At 36.4% G+C, this 23,433-nt stretch overlaps 3 protein-coding genes across 6 annotated transcripts in view; 1 reads left to right on the forward strand and 2 right to left on the reverse strand.

Moving 5' to 3' along the window:
* Window positions 1-2,429: 2,429 nt before the first annotated feature.
* On the reverse strand, window positions 2,430-13,521 carry LOC139966352 (uncharacterized). Of its 3 annotated transcripts, none has more exons than XM_071969266.1 (7): window positions 13,371-13,521; window positions 8,917-9,208; window positions 7,699-7,875; window positions 7,205-7,384; window positions 6,298-6,489; window positions 5,376-5,456; window positions 2,430-4,103 (listed from the first exon to the last, which is right to left on the reverse strand). In XM_071969266.1, exons 2-7 carry the CDS (start codon window positions 9,148-9,150, stop codon window positions 3,795-3,797), a joined length of 1,173 nt encoding a protein of 390 aa, XP_071825367.1. In that variant the 5' UTR covers window positions 9,151-9,208; window positions 13,371-13,521; the 3' UTR covers window positions 2,430-3,794. The 3 variants fall into 3 exon arrangements, with proteins under 3 accessions (XP_071825367.1, XP_071825366.1, XP_071825368.1); XM_071969265.1 differs by having other exon boundaries at window positions 13,367-13,521; XM_071969267.1 differs by lacking the exon at window positions 13,371-13,521 and adding an exon at window positions 12,117-13,337.
* A 59-nt stretch (window positions 13,522-13,580) lies between these two features.
* On the forward strand, window positions 13,581-22,526 carry LOC139966357 (GATA zinc finger domain-containing protein 1-like). 2 transcript variants are annotated; one of them, XM_071969278.1, is made up of 5 exons: window positions 13,581-13,852; window positions 15,865-16,146; window positions 18,086-18,145; window positions 18,375-18,555; window positions 19,101-22,526. In XM_071969278.1, exons 2-5 carry the CDS (start codon window positions 15,871-15,873, stop codon window positions 19,289-19,291), a joined length of 708 nt encoding a protein of 235 aa, XP_071825379.1. In that variant the 5' UTR covers window positions 13,581-13,852; window positions 15,865-15,870; the 3' UTR covers window positions 19,292-22,526. The 2 variants fall into 2 exon arrangements, with proteins under 2 accessions (XP_071825379.1, XP_071825378.1); XM_071969277.1 differs by lacking the exon at window positions 13,581-13,852 and adding an exon at window positions 13,890-14,455.
* LOC139966344 (uncharacterized) overlaps window positions 22,077-23,433 on the reverse strand; it is a 63,718-nt gene continuing 62,361 nt past the window's right edge. The window contains exon 56 of the mRNA XM_071969246.1: window positions 22,077-22,916. Coding sequence (XP_071825347.1) covers window positions 22,770-22,916 — 147 coding nt within the window. The 3' untranslated portion in view covers window positions 22,077-22,769. The remainder of the gene's footprint in view (window positions 22,917-23,433) is intronic.

A 23,433-nucleotide genomic window follows, 5' to 3' on the forward strand; every position in this document is an offset into this window, starting at 1 on the left:
CATGTTGTTTTTTTTAGGCCTGTAACATCCAACATGTAACATCCCAAATATGGCTATGTAGTTAATCTTAGAGGTCCTATAAAACTACCAACTTGGAACGTTCTAAAGATAACATTAAAAAGTTAATTTGATAATTCATTATGTCATCTAATCATTAATAATATATCAAATTTACAGTAATATCAATTATACAGCAGTAGGCTAAATATGATTATGCAGCGGCATATAAGTGGGGAAGGGGGGATGTGTAGAGGGCCAGGGGCACAACAGGCGCATTTGGCACCTACAGAAATGGGGCCTGCAAATGTTACCGAATATTTACTTCTTTGAATCTTAAATCGATGTTTAAAACTACAGGTCATTCTCCTCACAATTTGTGGCATATGTCTGTGGCTTTTGTTAGTACTTTCCAACTTGGAACCATCACAAAATAGGACATTAGCCCCGACTGGACGATAGGTTCGAGACAAGTTATCGGTAAAATGCATCCGTCTATGAGTGTTCCATTGCTTGAGCAGTATCATCGTTGAAGCACCTAACCGTTATTGCTTTACTCTACCATTATAAACTACATCACAATCAGTATTCCCAAATGGTATTTTCTTCAGCTTGATGTTTTACTAAAAATTGTCCTTGGAATTGATTCGTTAACAGCTGGACAAAGTTTGTCAGAAATATAGCTAATATGTCACAACAATAACCACATGACGTGTAAGAAGAATCCGGCTCAATCCATGAATAGGCTGTGTTTTGTCTGTGGAATGAACGGGAGCTGACCTGCCTGAGATGGTGAGCTGCTACGTACGTACATTTATCTGGTAACCCTTCAGTATACGAGGCTAACGTTGACCAATTCGATGAAAAATTAGTGACAGTTCTGAGATTTTCCGTTTAATTCAATGAAGGGCTTTCCCTGCTGAATACATTAATAATAAGATGAAATATTGTTTTCATTATTCCAAAATATATATTTTGCCTTGTTTCACAAAACATGCTGGTTTTCTTGATTCTTCTAAACTAAAAAAATGGTACGTTCTACTTAATGAATATACTTGAAAAAAATGAAAATGATCACACACATACACACACACACACAGTGTCACACACACACAAACTTGACAGCATTGGTTACTTGCCAGCCTATATGGCAAGGTAGGTTTCACCAAAGCAACAAATTGCACACTATATAATAACTTATTAAACCTGAAGTTATCCCTGGAATGATACACAAAGGAAAATATGAGGAAAGATTAAGAACATCTCACAGCATTGATATATGTTGGTGACCCATTGTTATACGTTTTTGATTGATATTTAAGTGTACTGAACATACAAAAAATATCATAATGATTGTCAGCAGATTATTTCCGACTATAAAATTAATTTTTGACCAATGCAGGGAGATAATGACACACAGATGTTGAAATTTTAATGAAAGGAGTAAAATTTATATAAAACAAAATAATGAACATTTATCAAAACATTTGTAAGAACCCTGATATCAAAACAGCATCATCAATTTTCTGTAAGGAATCAAAAGATGAAATAGATTTGGGTTTGTAATCACAGCACATTTAAAATATTTCCCACATTTAGTGATATTGTTTATCTCCTGATATTAACCAACAAGACTACTATATAAGAATTGTTAGCACATGGCAAAAACATTGCAAATTGTAACAGTGCTTAAATAATGATGAGGTATTATTACTTATATTATCAATAGTTGATATTAATTGCAATATAAATTTGTAAGAATACTGATATTAAAACAGCACAATCAATTGTCTGTAAGGAATAAAAAGATGAAATAGATTTGGGTATATAACCACACCACATTTCAAATATTTCCTACATTTTGTGATTTTGTTTATCTCCTGATATTAGCTAACAAGACTACTGTATAAGAATTGTTGGCACATGGCAAAAGGCATTGCAAATTGTAACAGTGATTAAATAATGATGAGGTATTCTTAGTTATATTATCAATAGTTGATATTAATTGCAATATAAATTTGTAAGAATCCTGATATTAAAACAGCACAATCAATTGTCTATAAGGAATGAAAAGATGCAAAGTGTTGTGACCAAATTTGATTTCTAGTTTAGTCTTTACTCCTTCAATTGGTTTATAATGCCCTCGTTTTTAGTGAGTGAAACTTAGATTTACTTCAGCCATCTTGTTCGGGCTGTTGCTGTTTTCAGATGGTGTTTCCTCAGCTTGGTTATGCAATTTAAAGGTTAAGGTGGGTTTATAGTTTCCTTTGTTTATTTTATTGTCTATTGACAGCTTTCTTGGGGTATGGGTTTTTCTGTGAGGTTGCTAGGTTTCTTTTTGGTACATGTGACTTTGCTCTTTCTTCATTGAGATAGTAACGACAGTGTATTCCTATACTTTATATATTAAATGCTTATATGTCTTGTTGAAGTCAAAGTGTAACGTTAGGACTTACTTATCATTGTTTCCTTATTACTTGGTTGCAGTGCAGTTTTTATGTTTTTGTAAGATGTGTCAAGGTTTTTGTTAGAGATTGACATTGTGTATGTTACAGTGTTTTTATTCATAATTGTATTTTGTTTTTCCAGTTTACGGTTGTGAACTACAGTACGTCAGGTTCTTACGTGGAGGTGGGGAAATTGTTTCGGTGAGACGATATTTCACAATCGTTTGTTGCAGGGGTATACGTACTTTTATTGGGCTTGGGTTTATTTTAAGATTCTCGTTTAGTTTACCTTCCCTGGGAAAGCCTGGGTGAATGTGTTTTTCAGTACTGTGGTATTCAGTGGGGAAATTGGAGGTTTATCAAGTTTGTAGTTTAGACTTGACTAGGGTTTATATCAAAGGTGATCTATTTCACAATGCATATTTTTCAGGGATGTTGTTATGTGGTTTATATTATGTTAGGTCTATGCAGTTTCTTGGGAGTTTGGAAGTCCTCTAGAGTTAAAGGGGTAGTGAGTTTGGAAGTCCTCTAGAGTTAAAGGGGTAGTGAGTTTGGAAGTCCTCAAGAGTTAAAGGGGTAGTGTATGGAGATTTTAGTAGCAATTTATTTTCTATGTCTTTTGCTTCATTTTTTACTCTCTTCAGTTAATCGCTACGCTGTCGAAGTTGAGCGCATTAAACCAACAGATCTCCAAATTGCCTCCCGAGTTTTCTTTCTTAAGCTAAGGACCCAATACAAAGTATTTGAGGTATTCTTAGTTATGTTATCAATAGTTGATATTAATTGCAATATGAAGAACTATCAGTAACCTATATATTCTATGAAGCTTATCTACAGGGAAAACTTTAAAAAATAATTGTTCACACATATTTTTTGGATTACGTTATAAGTAGTTGATGTTAATAAAAAGAAAACCAATAGTAGTGGTCTCCACATTCAATTTAGGTTATCTACATCACAGTTAATAAAACTTTTAAGATTTATATTTGTCTCAAATTCCAAAGAGGAGTCTTTCCTAGAAAGTATCCCTACAAAATGCAAGTAATATGGTCTTAACTCTTGTGGACGACCATTTCCTTTTTCATTGCTGTAAAGCTAAAAGGCTCAGTGAGTACTTGTCAGTTTTGACTCCTCAAATGACCAAAGGTACAAGTTCTGCTACTCTCTTAGTGAATATACAGATTACAGTATTTCATCCAAGCATTTACTTTTTGACATATCATATTTACAAGTTATTAAAAATTTTGACTTCTAGTGACTTATGGGATCTTTCAGATTAAAAAAAAAATAAAATTGAACTCATAAAGGTACTCAATAACATTTTTAAAGAAGAATAGGTTTTTTCTTATCCTAAATGAAACAATATGAAGCCTTCAACATAATGTGATCGGATGGAAATACTTGATTTGGGCAAGCATGAAATTTTTGAACAACACTTTCATCCACAATGTCTAAAGCACGGAAACAATCTAATTGACCCGAGTTAAACCACAGGTAATCTAAGGTAGCCCTGAATAGTTGAGTGCCATACTTCTCTGGGTCAGATTCATAGACACCCGCAGAATTCTTTTGGATTTCTTCTATAGGCTGATCACCTTTGCTATCTGGCAACATGGTTCCATACATATCTTCATAGTTTGTAAATGGTGGTTCAGACCCCTGTAAGAAAAGTTAACACTTAAAGAGTTAAGGGACATACTGTAGAAAAGGTATGTAGTACCTGCCATATTGTATCAGGTGGTACCACAGTGATAGGCAGAGATTTTCAACAATCGCTCATGTGTTGTAAATATTTTAAATAATCAGAACTAAGGATCTGATTTGTTTATGCTACATTTGTAGACTACCAAGGGCGTAGGAACCGGGGGGGGGCTGGGGGGGGGGGGTGCCAGCCCCCCAGTGAAAAATATGGAGGGGCGGAAGTATCATTCCGCCCCCCCGCTTCGCAAGTCAGAAAACCCCTTTTTCATTTCCAAATGAGAAAAAAATCTCATTTGGAGCACCAAATTGCATCTAAGGCCAGGTGAAAATGCAAAATTATATACAAAATGGAGTGGGTGGGTTGAAGTGTGCTATATTGCACCAAATTGCATCTGAGGCCACCTGGAAATGCCAAAAAATTCCAAAGGGGAGGGGGACACCCCCTCCCCTTAGACCCCTCCCCCAGGCCGTCAGTCTTCATCCCCCCACTCAAAAGTACCTTCCTACGCCACTGTAGACTACCATGGCTTCCATACTTCCTTTGCATGACTACAAGCTTTACAGTTGTCACAACAGTTACAAATTTTAAAAACGGGCAAACCTTGCAGGTAGCTTATCACGCAATGCCCTGTTATTTCTTTTGATGGATGTCTTTGGAATAAAACATTATTACCCTGCCATGGAAATGGTTAAGTATGTGTGAAATGGATGGATGCCATTCATGCCAGCAAATGGTAAAAACTATTCCTCTTAAAATAATGACATTGAAAGGCAGTCATACAATTTTTTCCAGCTTTTTCAGAATTTGCATTGTTGAACTCTACATTGAAATTTCATCCTGTGGTAACTCTGCTGATCTAACTTTATCCTATCTGTAAATTTGGGAGCTGACCCTCCCATACTTTGTAGATGTTATCCAAGGTTATCATTTTATTCACACTGGGCTAAAACCTTCCCACCTGATAGCCATGCATACAACACAGACAAACTAAATTAAATCTGAAGTACAAACTTAAACAACTGCTGTGACTGACCATATGATTGGGAAACATATGGAGATCATTTGGTACTACATTGGCTTGTGTATGGCCAACATTCAATTGTGACACTGTAATGAAGAACATTACTAGGATGCTCAACTTTACCACATCACCTGAAGAAAAGTGGCAAAATATTGGCTTATAAATCCCAATTAATTCCTTCTAAATAGGATAGACTGTATTCACTTACCATAACTTCTTTGTATGAACTCTTTAAAGGTCTGCAACGATGCTTAAAGCAGTCCCTTGCTTCTTCGATCAAGTATTTGGGCTGAATGGGAGAGAGAAGATATCAATATTTTATGTCAATTTGGACAGAAGTGAATTTCTTACAAATATGCTCAAGAATAGCTTGATGGACCTTCAGCAAGGTGTATGTTGAAAACAAATTAAACCATTCCATTTTCTCTCTTCCTGCAAAAAAATTATGCAAGAGAGAAAAGTTGCATATTAGAAGCTATCCCAGTAAAAAATGGCATAACTGTACCTATCTCAATCAGTTGAAGGTGGATGTCAGGAAATATACATGTTTCTACACTGAGGTCACATTTTAAAGTATTATTACAGTGGCAGACAATGTGATAATGGTAAAAGTAAAATTCTACACTGTTACTTTAGTCTAGATATGTTTGTTTGAATTTTTCCAAATACACCCGAGGTGGTTTGGTGTGATATTATCGTGGCAGCCGTGCTTCAAATGCTTGCCTTTTCTTTTCATTATATTTTTGTTGTTGTGTCATTGAAATATGAGAAAATGCTTGCTTAGTTGTCCATGTTACTTTCATTGGGAATTTCATTGCTATGCAATTTTTGGTAAGAATTTAATGTTCCTCGGTGAATGGATAAAGCAAAAAAGACCCCAAAAAGTGACTTAAATTTCATCTCAACTGCCATGATGACACATTACTATTGCCAGATGCATTCTTAAAATTTCACCTAATATCAAACATTTATGACTCTACAACACAATATGCTACCAGGATGTGGAGTTTATGTTTGAAAATGTTTAACAATAAATACTCTGCATCCACCAAAATATCCCTTTAAAGAGAAAATCTACATTCTTGGAGAAAAAATGGAATCAAGAACACTTAGAGATGTTGATATATCACCTTTCTCTTTGCAGAATTATCAGTTCTGATCGGAAACTTCATTAGGTAACGTACAGATTCTTCACACAGATCTCCATCATGCATCACCTTGTAACCTGGCAAATGAGGCTCCTGGTTGAAGTCTCCACAGAAAATCAGTGGCTTGTCAACATCACCAGCAAATTCCACAAGACCGTTGAAGGCTGCTACCACCTTTAATGGTATGACAAAGGAATGAGAAAACAGAACAGATTAAAAAAAAAAGATGGTTAACAGAAAAAGACTTCAAAGCAATTAGCTGATAGTGTTTTGTCACAAGTCTGTTAATTTCACACACAGAAATGTAACTAGCGCACCAATGGTGAGCAGCTCTTCACACTTACGATTTCATCTCCTTACTGGACTGTGATAATGGCAAGAAGTTGTAGGTTCATTGCTTTTTATCAAGCAGATGAAAGTCTTTATGGTCCCTTATTTTGAGCCCAAGGTGATCAGGAGAATAACAGTATAGGCATCGCTTTAAACATTAACCTTGACTGACTATGTCAAGGAGGAGATGTGCAAAAAAACATAAAAACCATGGACCTTTTCATGGTCCTTTTCAATGTTTAATGCAATTTTCAGTTCTAAAATTTCCATTTTGGGGTATTTTCTTTCAAGTAATCGAACTGATGGAACGCACAATGTAAACGGACACAAGAAGCAGACAACAGGATATATTGTTCCTTAGCTACGGAACGCTTATCTCTTTGAACTGACAAAGCACCTGTCAGCATGTCACATGACTCTCCATGGTTGGTAGGTTTTCTTACTGTGGTATGAGAGTTAAGGGTCATTTTTAATTTGATGGGTACGGGATATTTTGGTAGTACCTAACATCAAGATCCAACATCAGTGGTGACAGTGGAAGAGTAATCATGTTATTCACCTGTAAAGTGGTAATATCGATGAATTTATAGTCGCTAAATGTAGAATGAACATTTCCAACATAGAGTGTCTTCTTCGTCACTGAATCATAAAGTTTGCTCATGATGATCACATTATCTTTATCTGCATAAGTAAGAAGTTGCTCAACATCGTCTGGGTTCACTTTTTCTCTCAGCAATGCCTGTAGGACAAGAAACAAAATATGATATTAGTTGTATTCAAATTTTGAGGACTCAGAGCCCATAGTTATACTAGATTACACCTTTTCCTATTTTTATTCCAATTCCTATACTGTGCATGTACTATAAACACACACATGTATCTTAATTAAATGAAAGCAAAAACTATGAACAAATATTCATTGGGTTTGGGATGCCAAACTTATTACCAAACTTATTATCAACAACTATCAAAGTTAAAGTTAACCAAACCGACACCTAGGGACTATTTCACCAGCAATTCATATTGACTATGGGAGGAAATTGTATAATATACCTCTTTAATCAGTTGTGTGCAAGGGACATGTCGCTCTTCTGTGAGACTAAACCTTCGATTACGATAAAACGTAGCCTCTCCTTCTGCCGTGCCATGCTGCTTCTTAAAGAAAGAACCTGAAAATCCAAGGTTGAGTAGTGCTGGCTGCAGCTGCTGTACAAAATATGTTTCACCAACCTAAAAGCAGATGAAAACATGTTACAAAATAGTGTGCTTAATTGGCAGTGTTGATAATTTGAGCAGGTGTGTTTCTGTTCTCGCCAATCTTTTCCCCCCAAAAAACAAACACATGGAAAGTGCTACAGTAATATTAGTATAAAGTTAACAGTTTTGAAAACAAAATAACCTTGAAAAGCCCTGGGAGTGTGAGGTCTCTGGATGAGGTCATGTGGATCACTCTTTTTGCCTCTCATTTCACATCCAATTCACCATTTACTTACTTAATTAATGTTTCGTACAAGATCTGTTGATTTGCTTATTGTTTAAAAGTTAATGTAGCATCATATGGAAATGGTTTCAATTGAACTGATAAATTGGTAAAGTACACTACCTCTCCAGTCCCTCCTGTTAGATACTAGGTACAGAAACAGGGGTGCGTGGGGTTTACAGCTTATATTTTGCTGAAGGTACGTCCACCAGACCCAACCCCCTCCCCTACATGGGAGTCTGCTTCACAACTCCCATGTATCTAACTTATTCTCCTCCCCTTCCAAGTTTACCACAAATAATTTCATCTTCATAATGATAGTGTGGTTCAGTTCAGACAAAGTGGTAATGTTTGAAAGGCAAGATAACTTCTTAAGTTTTCAAAAATGTCTGTTACAACACCGAAGCAACAATATAATAAACTGTGGTTTCCAGTGCATCTACTGGCAAGTAGAAATAAGCTGATATCCCTACCAGCTGGTTTAACATTTATCAGAAGTGTGGCTGACAAAAGGATGGGTAATTCTTCTCAAGTTCTCATAAATCACAAACTTTCACCTTGGAAATTTAATATATAATAATGGAAAAACAAGAGCCCAATGGGCACTATAGTTCCTTGCCTTAGTGGAATATTAAAAGTGTTGCATGTCATTATCCAATATCATAATATTTATGCCCACATTATACTAGCTACCAATAACTGTATTCCAAGTTTGGATACAATCCCATTCAAGGTTGTGGAGTAATTGCAATTTAAAAATTTTGGCCCCTCCCAAAATTTGATTGCTATACCTCTTGAAGACAGATTATGTCCACAGATTCCAAATCAAACTGTAATTCAATCATCAGCTGTTTGTGTCTGTCCTTCATGAACCTTGACCCAGCTGGACAGTATGGAAAATCCTCAGGTGTCACGTGACAATCAGCCAAGATGTTGTAGCTGATGACTCCAAAGGCATTCTGAGATGACGATCCGCCGACAGACTGAATGGGACATTTCACCCATTTTCTGTTGATATGATCCATCTGATCCACAGTAATGGTTGTATGTGTTGAGGAACAGTTGAACTGGGATGTACAAACACTATAGAAAGGAATGTTAAATTTAGTTGTTCATGTATGCTTTTTAAAAATCCTTTTGTAAAGCCTTTAAGTCTCAATGTGTGTTTGCCAAATTTGAACTTCGACTTTTCCAGATTTCTGCCCTAAAAGCTCAGTGAAAATAACACCGTTCTATGCAATTTTCATATTAATAATCATTATTTTTATTGAGCTATCTGTCGTTAAACATTTTGAGCTGAATAAAATTCGCCAGATAATTTAACAGGTCTGTACATTCTACAAACTTGATTCAAAATTTGCAAGCCCCGCCCAACAGATGATGCACGATCAAATCTCTTTGTTTAGGACCGTTAGGCCTGTGTGCTAGCCTGTGTTGGGTCCATTCTCTTGAATAGTATATATATCTATCTTTTGATCGTATTCATTCATTCATTTCATTCATTCATTTATTTTTCCATTTTCTCACAATGTTTATAAAATAATAGGACTGTGAAGACAATACCATGCAAAGAAAATAATAAGTAGTAATTCAAATAAAAGAAAAATAATGGAAATTACGGAGAGAAAATGGTGGAAGGGCTTGGAAGCCGTAGCTTGTACAAGAAGCCCACCAAGAATAAAGGTAACAAGTATAAAGTATATGGGCATAATAATAAAGCCCCTTACAAAGAAGACCTATACCCCCCCCACCCCTAAAAAAAAAAAAAAAAAAAAAGGCATTTTGATAATGTGGGAAATACTTAAAGTCAGAGACAAATGTAGATCTAAAGATGTTGATACTTGGATAAAAGATGATTTTTCAACTTGAATGAAAATGAATTAAGGTACTTAATATTTCTTAATGTATGACTTAGGCTATTCCAGAAATTAACACCATAAACAGACGATGGAACGTTTAAAGACATCGGTATTTATGGGCAATGAAAATAAATTTCCAGAGGATCTGGTGTGGTAGTTATGTATATTATAATTGAAATTAAAGTAATTATTAAAATTGACTGGTAATTTATTATTAATAGACTTAAAAATAAAAACTGCACAGTGGTATCTATGTAAATCAAAAATATCTAGTAAGTTCAGTGAGCTGAATAGTGGTGGGGTATGTGCTAAGAAACCAGACTGTGTAATAACACGGACAGCCTTCTTTTGTAATAAAAGCAATTGCTTTAGGTAGGTAGAATATGCATTACCCCAAACAATATTACAATAATTAAGATGAGGTAGTATGAGAGTATTATACAAGTTCTTGAGAATATACATTGGAACAAAGTCTTTGATTTTATAAAGGACTCCAACAGTTTTTGAGATGGTAGTTTTAATCTTGGAGATGTGGGAAGACCACTTTAGAGCAGGATCAATAAATAAACCTAGGAATTTTATGACCTCAACACGCTTTAACTGTGAGTTGCCAATACAAATATCTATGTTCTTGATTTTTTTGTGGTTTGGGTGAAAAATTGATGTAGCTTGCAAAATTGTGTCTTTTCCTTCCATTGCAAAGAATAAACAGGTGTTTTCAGATGTTTCCTCCGTGAAATTGGGTAAAACAAGTGGATGATACAAGTACATATAGGTTACATTTGTGTGTAATGAACATGCTGATATGGGCGGTCGCAATGATTTTACAGTTAATCGTTCGCGCCAGAAGGGCAACAGAAATCAATTTCTTTATTTTGATTGCCACAGTTTTCCCAGTTTTTTAAACCCACCTGGTCAAGTGCATTTAGAATAAGAAATATTGAATCTGCTTCGGAAGTTGGTTTTCCAAAATTCATCAACAAACACACATTGAGACTTTAAAGAAGACAAACTTGAAAATGAAATCTTGTTGAAAAAGAATCCACAAAATGTTTTTAACACACACAATGACAAAAGAAAATCACCATTTCACGTTGACAAATATGTGACTTAACTGTACTTTCTGAATGCACAAGCAAATTCAAAATGTAGTCCAGTTTTGGCCGGGAAAAGCTGGCGCCGGAAATACAGCCCGGTAATTCATGTCCGGGAAATGTTATCCATAGGGAAATACTAATATTAAAGAACTGAAATATGTTTCATTTTTTCAACTAATGTATTCATGCAACAGTGTTATAACAGCAACTTAAGGCCAAAGGACACAACAAACAAGAAAGCAATGGTAATTAAACTTGTAGGTCCTATGTATATAATCCTGTTAAAACAATACTGAGCATTTACATATTTCCATTAAAATGTGACAACTTTTCCTCCAACAATTTTTGTATGAAAATAATTTGAAGTCAATGCTGTCGATTATGCAACGTGGATGAAAATCTAAATGTTTACAGTCTGGAAAGATATGTTGCAGTACTCAAAAAATTTCTAGTGCCAAGTTCATCACCACTCAATGTTGCAATGCTCCTCTCAAAAGCCTACAGGTAGCACATTACCAGTTTTTCAGCTTCTTGCAGACCAAGTCTATTCCATATAGTTTGTATTGTACCGAAGACTCGCTCAATACTGTAGGTGCACAGCTGGCTGGTAGGATGAATAATTAGATATACCTACTGTTTAATCAGTAGGTTATACTGTTCATTGAGTCTTACTATAGGCTCTAAAACTCATTACTTGAAGCGTACAGTATATATGCAGGTCAACTACCAGTATATATATATGCAGGGCTACTACCAGTAAAACTGTTATTTTTTTCGTTCACCATTCAATCCCATCTTGGAATCGCAGTCTTTCATCAGTCACACCACCCAGAACACACACACCTAAAAAGGTTACATCACTTGCACTTCAGTATATGGTGAGAACAAGACTACTCTCAAGAAATGTCCCTATAAAAGTATACGGCCACAGATTGACATTTTGCAGCTAGCTGAAAGTCCTGTTGGGCTACATTTCAACCTTCCTGAGACTTTGTGAGAGGTTAACTGTCGGAAAATAGCCCTAAAGTAACCTACTGTATTGATTTCTTTTGGCATTTTCTGAGTCCTCATCATTCCTTTTGATGCTTGCATGTTGAAGAGGATGAAATAAACTTCTGATGGTCTAAAAATCTGGACTGAAGGTGATTTTAGGATACTTTAGAAAATCTTGGGTGGAACAAGAAGATTTTGCAGCAACAGCTGGCAGGTAGCAGCTGGCAGATGAGTAGGGAGCACTATGCAAGCATTTCATGAGCTCTTCTAGCTTAAAATCTAAAGGGTCATGGTGGCCAAGGTGATAACCCAAGCCATCGGTGCAGCTTTCATATGGTGGGTAGGCCATGACAGTTGAAAACTTCTATGGGACTTGGGAGCATATGTAGGCCTACAGTGATTTGTAAATTCCAATAGGTGGGGCTTATTCGCAGGGCAGCCCTGCGAATAGCCAGACACATACACCTTATTCACAGGGCAGCCCTGCGAATAGCTGGACACAAGTATCTTATTCACAGGGCAGCCCTGGGAATAGCCAGACACATACACCTTATTCGCAGGGCAGCCCTGTGAATAGCCAGACACAAGCATCTTATTTGCAGGGCTGCCCTGCGAATAGCCAGACACATACACCTTATTCACAGGGCAGCCTTAGACTGGGTTAACGGGCTCAGTAATTTTTGGGGCTATTCGAGTTTGCTTTTGGGGCTATTCGAGTTTGCTTTTGGGCACCAGCTATCTTTTTGAGAGTCTTAATTGGGAGCCTCTATATTTTGAGGAATTTATTGGCCTTTGGGATTCCTATCTTAATGCTGTTAGGATTGGTTTTGGGAGCCTAGGGCCTTAAGATTGAACCAGTCTAGCATTAGTACCGCCAACATAAAAATGTCATCCCTCGATCATTTTCACCTTTGTTTTTGCAGAGTGACTGCTCATTTGCATGTAAAGGTGTGACCATATTGGCTTTCAGGCAATATCGGCATTTGGGGAATCCCAAGATAAGCTCCCTTAAAATAAGCTTTTAAACTTGAACTGCTGGGGCTCCAAAAATTAGCTTATGAAGTGGCTAAGACTATTTGGCCCCAAAGATTGGCTTTTTCAAGGCCCCTAAACTGACTGGTATCAATAGCAAAACCTAATAATAAACCTATTTTCAAAATCATCACAGCCCTGCGAATAAGGTGTCTGTGTACGTTATTCGCCGGGCTGCCCTGCGAATAATCACTTCGATTCCAATAACCATGGGTTTTACTCAAGATCATCAAACGTAATCAATGACAAAACACACTTACCAACCTTCACAATTTATGTGTCACCACCAAATTTGCTGGTTGTTAAAAATTTGTGCAGTGTAAGTTATAAATACGTTACTACGCCTAGGCTATGTACAAACTTTGTCAATCTTTCTGCACTGATCGCGTACATGAGTGACCAGCTTGGGCTCACAGGTAAGTGAGCGCAATAACCGCTGACTACTGTGTAACTATGTACAGAAGACCCAGAGGTTGTAAGGTTACGATGTTTATCGTGATATCGTGTGCAACTACGGTACTATAACTAAGTAACACAAAGCATGCATGTTGAAAGTCCAAGTGTTTCAAACAGAGATAAGTATAAACTACGGCTCAGTATTTACTGCGGGTAGATTGCGGATTACATGCTACTGTAGCGTGATCGAAGTTCAAGAAAATTAGAATCATATCGCAGCTTTGAAACAAGAAGGGTGTTCGTATTTTATCACCACATCTTATTTTGACTGGAGCTCTAGCCTATCCGAGGTATGAATACAGACATCTGAACAACATGCTGAAACAGTAATATTAGGCATAGCGTAAAGTAATGCCTAGAGAGCCTAGCCTATCAACACAGTTCTTACTGGCAGATCCTTACCCTAGGCCTATGTTACTCAGATGTATGAATGCCATTGCTGTGCAGGCGCTGGCAAGCGATCACGTTAGGACATCTTAAACAATCTCAGTAATTGACATAGGCTACTGTTTGTGTAAATACAAGTTTTTATTTGATGTGTTTTTTGGGTGGGTGGGCAGACCTGATGGCCCAAGGCTTAAGTAAAACTAGTTAAAGTGACCAAGGCCAGTCCCAAAGCAACTGGGCCCACTAGCCTCCACAGCATCCAAATCAAATTTGATACAGTATGCTACTGAACAATACACTTTTACTTTCAATATAGTGTGCGTCTTCTGCAGATGTTGTATTCAGAAGTGACACCAAGACACTTTATTATACTTGGAAATTGTAAGATAAGGGTTTAGGTCCTGTTGATTGCTGGCAAGTTTTGCTGCTAGTGGATGAGAGAGCAGTGACTGCTGTTAGCCTCAGTATCCATTTCACTGTCTGTGCATCCCTGGTTGTATGCTATGGTAGGTCACCAGCTTAGGCTATTCTACTCAGCAGATGAAAATTATTGTAAGCAGACACAAAGGAATGTTCAGAAACCTGGTGAGGAGTTTCTGGAGGTGTTTGTTGAAAGAGACCAAGGTATCTACATCGACTCATCTCTGCAACTTTCTAAACGTTGTTTTGAAGTTGATACAAAAGGTAATAGGGTTTAAGGTATGATCAAGAGGAACTTCAGTTTTCTGAAAGAGGAAAGAGTTGTCAGACTTTATAAGCAGTTAGTTAGGCCTCATCTGGAGTATGCTGTGCAGGCTTGGCACTTATATTTTGCTAAGGATATGGAATTACTCAAGAAGGTCCAGATCAGGGCTACTAGAATGATTAGTTCCTTAAAGTGTGTTCCTTATTAGAGGTATTTATAGCTGCTGAATCTCACCACACTGTAGCTTAGGAGGTTACGTGGTGACTTGATTCAGGTTTTCAAGATTGTGTATGGTTTTAACAATTTATCCTTCACTGACTTTTTTCTACTAAACTAAACAAATCGAACATGTGAATTCAGTAACAAACATAAGTAGTTAAAAAAAATGTATTTAACATATGCATGCAAACTTTCTCAGAAATTTCCCCTCATCTATACAAGAGCCATATATCCCTGAGATAATGTTCATTGAATGGCATCAGGCAAAAAACCAAAAGAAGTAGAAAGAACAACAATTTATATTGTAGAATTTAACAAGTCAAGCAAACTTCACCTACCTGGTTCCTTCCATCTTCTTGAAGCAGGGTTCTATAGAAGCAAATAGAAGCATGATTTTTGAAAACATTTGTTGATACACATTAAATCTGTTACTCTTAGTAAAAGAAGACAACTGTTATATATTTATTTTATTTTGATGCTAGAAAAGTAAGGATAAACTGATGTGCCATAACTTTTCATAGTGATGGCAAAAGGTTAGTGGATTTATCTACTGTGCTTGAATAGCTGCAAAAGCTGCTACCAGTTTGCAAAGAAGCACTCACAGTTAAAGGAAATTTTTCAAAGGAAGGGCAGACAGATCCTTTCCCAGAGTGTGCAGTGGAATCTTACTCTTTCTGGTTAAAATACTGGTTTAAAACTGAAAACACTCTTTCTGACAAATGACTGGTTTTAAGTCAAATTGCAGGAAAGAATTTGGTACTACCATTGCACAGAAACTTTTTAAATTCATGGAGATTTTTGATTGTACCTAAAATTTGGAAATCTAGGGTTATGTGTGTGAAACTCATAGATTTTATTGCAGTTTTGCCATTTTGCTGGTACTGTATCAGAAGTCATGTGCAAGCGTCCACAAGTGACATCAGATCCTTGTCTTTGTAGTTACTGTATATGTATGTGTTAGTGTAGTTTTCATATTGACAAACTGATTTAACTCTTTAACTCTTTGTGCAGATTAGTATGCCGTATGTACCTTTGAGGTACACCCCTTTGTGCCATCAATGTAAGACAACTGTTTCTGCAGTATGGAGGCGGATTCAGTCCAGGGTGGCTTGTAACGAATGTTACATTAAACACAAACTCAAGGAACTAGCAGCTGCACAAGGAAATGGCAAAGGAAAAGACTCCAGAGTATCAGGACGTAACAGTAAGAAGAGGAAAGGAAAATACAATGCTGGGTCAGCTAAAGGTCAAGCCACCAAAGGGCGGAATAGACGGGTCATTTTCAAAAGAAATGTAAGTATTTTTGGCATCTTATTATTAAACTGTGAAAACGAGTGGAATTTTTGTTGGTGGTAGTGACGTTTTCCTTTTGATGCTCTTTCAAAATTTGTTTATTTCCCAGCGAGGTTTCTGTGCAGTATGAATTGCTAAATACTCATGGTTTTAGAAATGCAATAGGTTAAGTGCAGTCATAGATTGGCTTAGAATGCAGTATAAACATTTTCTCTAATTGCTGTGGCAGGCTTCTTAAACTAGTTCAAGTCATGTGTGCTTCTTTCCTAATCCCATTTTGTGCTCCTTTTACATTTACCACTGTTAACAGTTAAACATAGAACCCAGCAAGTAGGAATGCATAGTACGTGGAGGAAAACATGAATATAAATAAGAAAACAACTGTATATAATAAACAATGAAGTTCAAGTTTTGAAGAAGTTAAGGGAAAGTAACTTGAATAAACAAAGGAAAACAGGATGAAGAGAAAGAATTTCAACCCACAGCCAATAGAGAAAGTTTTGGTGAGGTTCAAAGGTCACATGAGGTCAGAAGTTCTACAAACAATTCTATCTACAGAACCGTCCCTTGGACAATACACAGTGCTTTGTTCTTATGATCTGAAAATTTTCTATAACTTTTGGCATTGGTCAAAGATAATTTAGTTAAAAAAATTTCCATTATTAGAAATTTATAAAAAGCAAATTTGACATGTAAAGATTGTTTGAAAAGTATAACATACTATTGAAGTGCGTTGACAACTGTGAAGGACTTTTAACTATGTGAACAGTGAATAATTGCTGTTATAAACATCTTTCACATAGACACTCTTGCATCTATCCTTCTTGTCATTATTGGCTAGTAAAGCATATATGAATAATTACATGCATTGTACTGAAGTACACATAGAACCCTGTTGGAGGTGAACAAAGCCACTGCCATTAAGCTTTGGTAATTAATTAATTAAAACTAATATTGAAAAAGGGATGATCTTGTTTATATTTGTTACTAGTTATTCTATACACTTGCTGCTGTTTCCTAGAGATGTCTTGACAATAGTTAGAGACTACAGTATTCCTCTCCCTGTATGCTGCTCTACAGTCTATAGCACAGGTCGTAAACTTTCAAATTGACCACTTAAAAGTGATGTCTTTGGCCACAAAGTCAGAAGATTGGGAGTTAGGTCTATCTTGGTTGGAAGACTACCAAGTTATTTCGCATAAGTTTGTGGTAGACTTATTGGTTTTTCGTCAAAACCTCTTTACTTGATTGTTTACATTTCTTTCAGCTTTGTGTTGTTTATTCAAATTTGGCTACTTAAAGGGATATTCTGGTGGCTGAAGTTGATTGCTTAACAAAATTGCTGGAATATTTCTGCATCTTAAATTCTTTAGGTCTAAAATCATATGCTCATAGCAATTTGTATGTTAAACATGTATACAGGTAGAGAGAGAGAGAAGTCATATTACTCAATATAGAAGTAAAACAGAGTACTTATAAACAAATTTATGGAAATCCTTTATTTCATCATGTATCTCTGATGCACAGTGTGTTGCAATTTAGCGTTCATGCAACTTCTGTGAATGCTTGCAAAATTTAAAAAATATGAAATGATTGGGTTTGTTTGTTTACGTGTTGTTTGGAATAAGAACCTTGAAAAAGAGTTTAGAATGACTTTGAGCTCCAATCGAGCAATACAGTGGTGAATGGGTAATTTGGTGAATAGGATTTAATGGACATTTATGGACCTTCATATTTTGATATCATGGAGTTTATAAAATATACTGTTAGTTAGACAAGAACAGATACTATTGTGTCTCGAATGACAGTTTGATTTCCTTCAACGTTTCAGTATTTTTCATTAATTGTTATGACTTATTTTTTTCATCTAAGTAATGTTTATGTTCTTGATGTGAAATCGTCCTCATGAAAATATCCTATTGTGTCTTTTCACACACAGCCAACAAGATCAGCTCTTTTCAATGCTACAGTTATTCCAGGGGGCAGCCTCTTCTCAGAAGTGAGTCACAAAATCCAAGTTCTTTTTACACATATGCTTGATCCAAGAACTAGGAACTAATAATATAATAATATAAATTATATATATGGTTTATGCCCATTAATCATCACTGTTATTAACCCAACAGTTATGAAGGCCTGAATTTAGCCAAAATAAACTCTGTTTCTTTTCTTTGAAGTTCTCCATGTTTGTGTTCTCATTTCATGTTACTTAATTTCTGTTTTATCAGGGGGTTTATTACCAAGTGGGAGATATCGTATCACTTATGGACCAAGATGGATGTCTCTACTATGCCCAGATCAGAGGCCTTCTTCAGGATTTATTCTGTGAAAAGAGTGCCACTATAACGTGGCTTCTTCCAACACAATCTTTCAAACCTGACAGCTTTGATCCTAGCTCTTACATATTAGGTAAGTCTCTCGCAATGACCTTTATGTTTCACTATTAAAAAGAACTAATTAATGTGTGTGTGTTTGACAGCAGAATCATAGATTTGTACTTCTTAAGAAGTTATATGTATACCATCATAGGAGATAATTTAGTGTCTAAATTGTTTCATAGCAATTTTGTATTTGAACTTATCTCTAAATTTAAACAATTGCAAGAGTAAAACATAACAACAACAACAACAACAAGACATGAGGTCAAGAAAAACATATATTAGTAAGTATAGAGTGAAAGTTGCAAAGTATATAAGTATGCAATTTTGTTCTTTGAAATAATTTTAATAATAATAATAATAATTACTCTTATATAGTGCAGAATCCAACCTACAGGTTGCTCAATGCGCTTTACAGATGTGTGTAGCATTTAGATGTCCTTACCGCTGTAAATGAAGGAAGTTATCTTTTGGTTGACATTGAAACCAACAATTGTCACTGCAATACTGTTGTAACGATCTAAGAAGAAGGAGTTACTGTATGTATAACATTTTGTTGCTTTGATTATCCATCAGGTCCAGAGGAGGATGTGCCTCGTTCCCTGGAAGAGATGCATTTTGTTTGCCATGCGCCTCATGATTACTTCAAGTCAACATATTCTCCTTACACTGTAACTTCTGTTGCAGAAGATAAAGACTTTATATGGACGAGTTTAACAAAAGCAGAGAGTCCTACCGTAAAGGAAATCTTTGGCACCAAGAGGTGACCTGTCATGACCTCTAAATATGATCTGTTACCTCAGTAAAGAAATGAAGGAATTGGAAAGTGTAGTTGCTGTCGTGTACCGAAACTACTACTACATGTGAAACCTGTGTAGTAACACAGTCTCAGATAGTTCACGCATGAAACAGTTTGAATTTGACCTTTAAGAGATGATGCATTCCACTATTGCAAGTCAGCATGTAATATTTAGACTACAACATTGGAAAACATAAGAAGCCATCACCTTTAAGTACCGATGAGGTCATTTCCTTTCTTGGCGTGCAGAAGGTTTGATGTCCAGAGTTGAAAGTGAATAATGTAATGTGACTGTCTAGAGCATATAAAAACACAAACCTTGTTTTTTGTATGTATGTATTTATTTGAACCATCTTGATAGCTAGGGTTTGATGATATTGGCATGCTTGATAGAGTAAATTCATTTGTAAAGTGAATGTGTGTATAGAATCATCACTCTGAATATCCCAGGTTTGTTCCTCTCGTGGATAAGATAAGAACTCTGTAGAGACAAGTGTTGCAGAAGTTAAGGTTAATGAAGGATGTAAGCTGTTGAGAATACAAGCTTCCAAAGCTTGATACATTTGGTAAGGCATGGGTGGGGGAGGGGGGTAAAGAGAGGTAAATGTGGAGGGGGTACTTGGAGAGTTTAGATCAGCTATAAACAAGTTGAATCTTTTTCTTTTCAGGTATAGGTTGAATAGAATACAGCCAGTTTGATCTTTTTGTATGCAGGGTAAAGCAGTTATGTACAGTTTGTTCTCTGAAGTCGGAATAAATAGTTGCAAACAAAACATGGCAATTGCTGCACGAATTGAAGAATCCAGAAAAATATGTTTTAGCTAGAATAACAGAGTTTTAAAGTTATGAAATAACTTGCCAGAGGTTTGACATCTTTTAGGGGTGCTATTAATAAACAAAACAGAGACCAAAGTACATCCACTTCAAGGATAGGTCCTTTGTCCTCTTGCATTCCAATTCCACCCCTCATTTGACCTTGTTAGAGTAATATTTTTAAAGAGCAGGGGTACCATAAAGTTTCTACAATGGTTAAAGTAAAACTTGGTTGGAGAAGAAGTCCAGATAGAGTCAAACTATCACTATATCTGCATTGAGCAATGTGTATGGAAGGATGGTAGAGTGCTCAAGCATTAGGCTATAAGTGTCTGCCTACTTAATAATTTAAGGTTGAAGGCCATTTCCCCCCCCCCCCCCCCCCTGGCCTCTGAAATGAGAACCCTTTCCTTTTGGGCCTTGTGGTTTATTCTCATGTGTTTACTTTAATGTGGTCAAAATAAATAGATTAATACAAACAATTTATGTTTATGTAAGTTCCTTATTAACACACCAAGCATATCTTTTAAATTTATATGTCCTATCAATTTTATACCAAAGGAATGAATGGCATTTTACAAGTTACTCTGGATGACTCATGGCTTACTTGATGTAAAATACATTTTTGTAAATAAAGTGTACAATTTGCTTTTGTTTTTTTTCCACCATTTTATATTCCTTGCCCAAAGGCTCAAGGAATCCTCACAATGGTTTATTGTCTTCCCCTGAGACATGAAGGCCTTATTGAAGGGGTATCTGGAGGGGGTGGGGGTTGGAACTGTCCTAAAGCTAATAGGGGGCCTGGAAAAATACAGGATAAAGACTATTTTCTCATTTTCATAATATACTTTTGGAAAAATGAATTCAAAATTAGGGCCCAGTGAAACACTTGTTCTTGGGCCCCTACATGCCACTTGACAACCCCCCCCCCATCCCAGGCAGTGTAACCTCACAGGTATGTAGCAGTTGTTGCTGTCAATCAAGTTGCTTTCAAGGGGCATCCTTGTAACCATTAGACTGGGGACACCTTCAATCTCCATGACATGTTATGTCAAATGGTCAGATCATTGAACATTGTTGTTTGCATCATCTAGTTATTGAGAACCTCCTTTGGTTGACAATGACAATTTTGGCCGAAAATGCCTCCCAGATCGCTGGAAATCGCACCTTCCAGGCCTTGTGTCATCTAAGCATTTTTTTATTTTGAAATTACTAGATATCATAAAACATAACAAAAAAATATGCTCAAGGGGGGTGGAAGGTCTCCCCCTTCCCCCCCCCCCCTTGCTACACACCTGTTCAAGCTTCTACTTAAAAGATTTAACTCTCAGCAATTGATGGGTTAGCTGGGCATTGGTAGTCTGATAGAACCATTTAAATGTATGTAGTTGACATGATACTCTTTGCATGGATAAATGTTGGTCTGTGTAGGGGGTGTTCCAATAACTTGTTCCAACTTTTCCTTATTTTGATTTGGTTGGTAAACTTGGTTATTTTAACACATATTGAAGTTTTTGGTAATGGTACACTATGATCACTGTTTTTCTTTTCATTTGTTAATATTTTGCATCCTATCAAAGTAACTTTTAATGCTTTGAAGTACGATCACTTGAAAACCTTTTCACAAGTATATCAAACTGATAGGCATATATTGGTAATCATATGTACTGATCTAGCTTCACACAATTATATCAAAGCATCAACATTACCATAATTTGGAATCGGTCTCGAAAATGTAGGAACTGGGTCAGTGAGCTGCGTTTACATTTTGAGGCTTGGATCAGAAATGTTAACATTTATCATTACCCTGGCATAAAATGAACATATTGTATTACAGAGCATATGGCGATACTTGTAATTAATATATATAACTACATATATTCTTTGTGAAATCTCTGGATGTAAAAGCACTCTAAAGCAAAGAAAAAACAACACATTCGTTTCATAGGGAAGCTTGAAGTTCATTTTTATTTCTTTTCTTTTTTTTCTCTCGTTTCCAAAAATATAAAAAATAATTAAAAAATCTTCTGATTGAACAGCTTAATTTGTCTTTACCATACAAAAGTCTCTGGACTTGATCAAAACATTTACAGATGAAAAAGAAAAAGAAGCAAGCACTTTCTTCAAAATGTTCCACCCACAAGATGATATGATTGGTGGGAATGATTTCTTTATGTATCTAAATCTACAGTAAGAGCTACTAAGGAACAACCTTCGAGGTATGAAGTCCTTGTGCTCTCAATTAGCACCAAGTAGCAGAGCAGTCCAAGAAGGTGTTTGGAGATTTTTAAAATCTTTACCTCAAGGACCAAACAAAAAAAACAATAAAACACAACAGAATTTTCTACATGATTTTTTTTTCCTTTGTGGTCCCCAAAAAAATATGGATGTAATAAAAGATGAAAAATATAAGTGGATGACATAAATCCCAATGAGTGATCTCTCAAGCAATGCAGAGGTGATAAGGAACTGGAAAGAAGGTGGTATGTGATATCTAAGACTTTGTTTCATTGCTTAGCTTCCCTATGATAAAGGCACACCCCATGGTCTGTAACTTAGCCCTGGATAGTATGTCACCCTGCTAGAGAGTTCCACTCCAAAAAAAAATATTAAGTCAAAAAAAATAATTCCATTTATAAGAAGCAGACAGGTCCTAGTTCTAGACCAAACTGTTGACTTTCCATGCCAATATCAGCAGGGGCAACGTCCACTATAGGCAGCCTCTTGGTGGATCTTGTGGTAAATTCTAAGACAGCCCTAGACCATTCGCTGGTATGGTACTGTTGAGAGATGAAAACAAGATCACAGGATTACTACAAGCATGCCATAGACACAGATGGGCAAAGTGTGGGTAGTAGGTGGGTAAAGTGTGGGTCACATGTGGGCAAAGTGTGGGTAGAAGGTGGACAAAGTGTGGGTCGCAGGTAGGCAAAGATCCAGCCACAGATTTTCTGTAGCCTGGAGGGAGGTTGTCCTGAGAACCTTATTCACTTGTGGCTCACATAACCCTTTCACATCAGAGGAATGGTTTTTACCTAACAACAAATAAACTGGATTCACAACTGGACTAACCGAAAATGGAAACATGAAAATTTTGGGCTTTGTAGGTATGGTGAAATTGTGATAAGATATTTCAACGTACCAGATGGACAATCCATGTGAAGAACTTTCAGCTTTTTTGGTACATTTTTAAGCATTGCGACCGACAATCATTTTTGCTCTCACCCCCAATAAGATTTAATACTGGGAGTAGTCTATGACCTATATAGACCCCCAAACTTCCTTATGTTTATCTGG

The sequence above is a fragment of the Apostichopus japonicus genome, chromosome 4 (assembly GCF_037975245.1).
Source record: "Apostichopus japonicus isolate 1M-3 chromosome 4, ASM3797524v1, whole genome shotgun sequence".
In the NCBI taxonomy this organism is placed as follows: Eukaryota; Metazoa; Echinodermata; class Holothuroidea; order Aspidochirotida; family Stichopodidae; genus Apostichopus; species Apostichopus japonicus.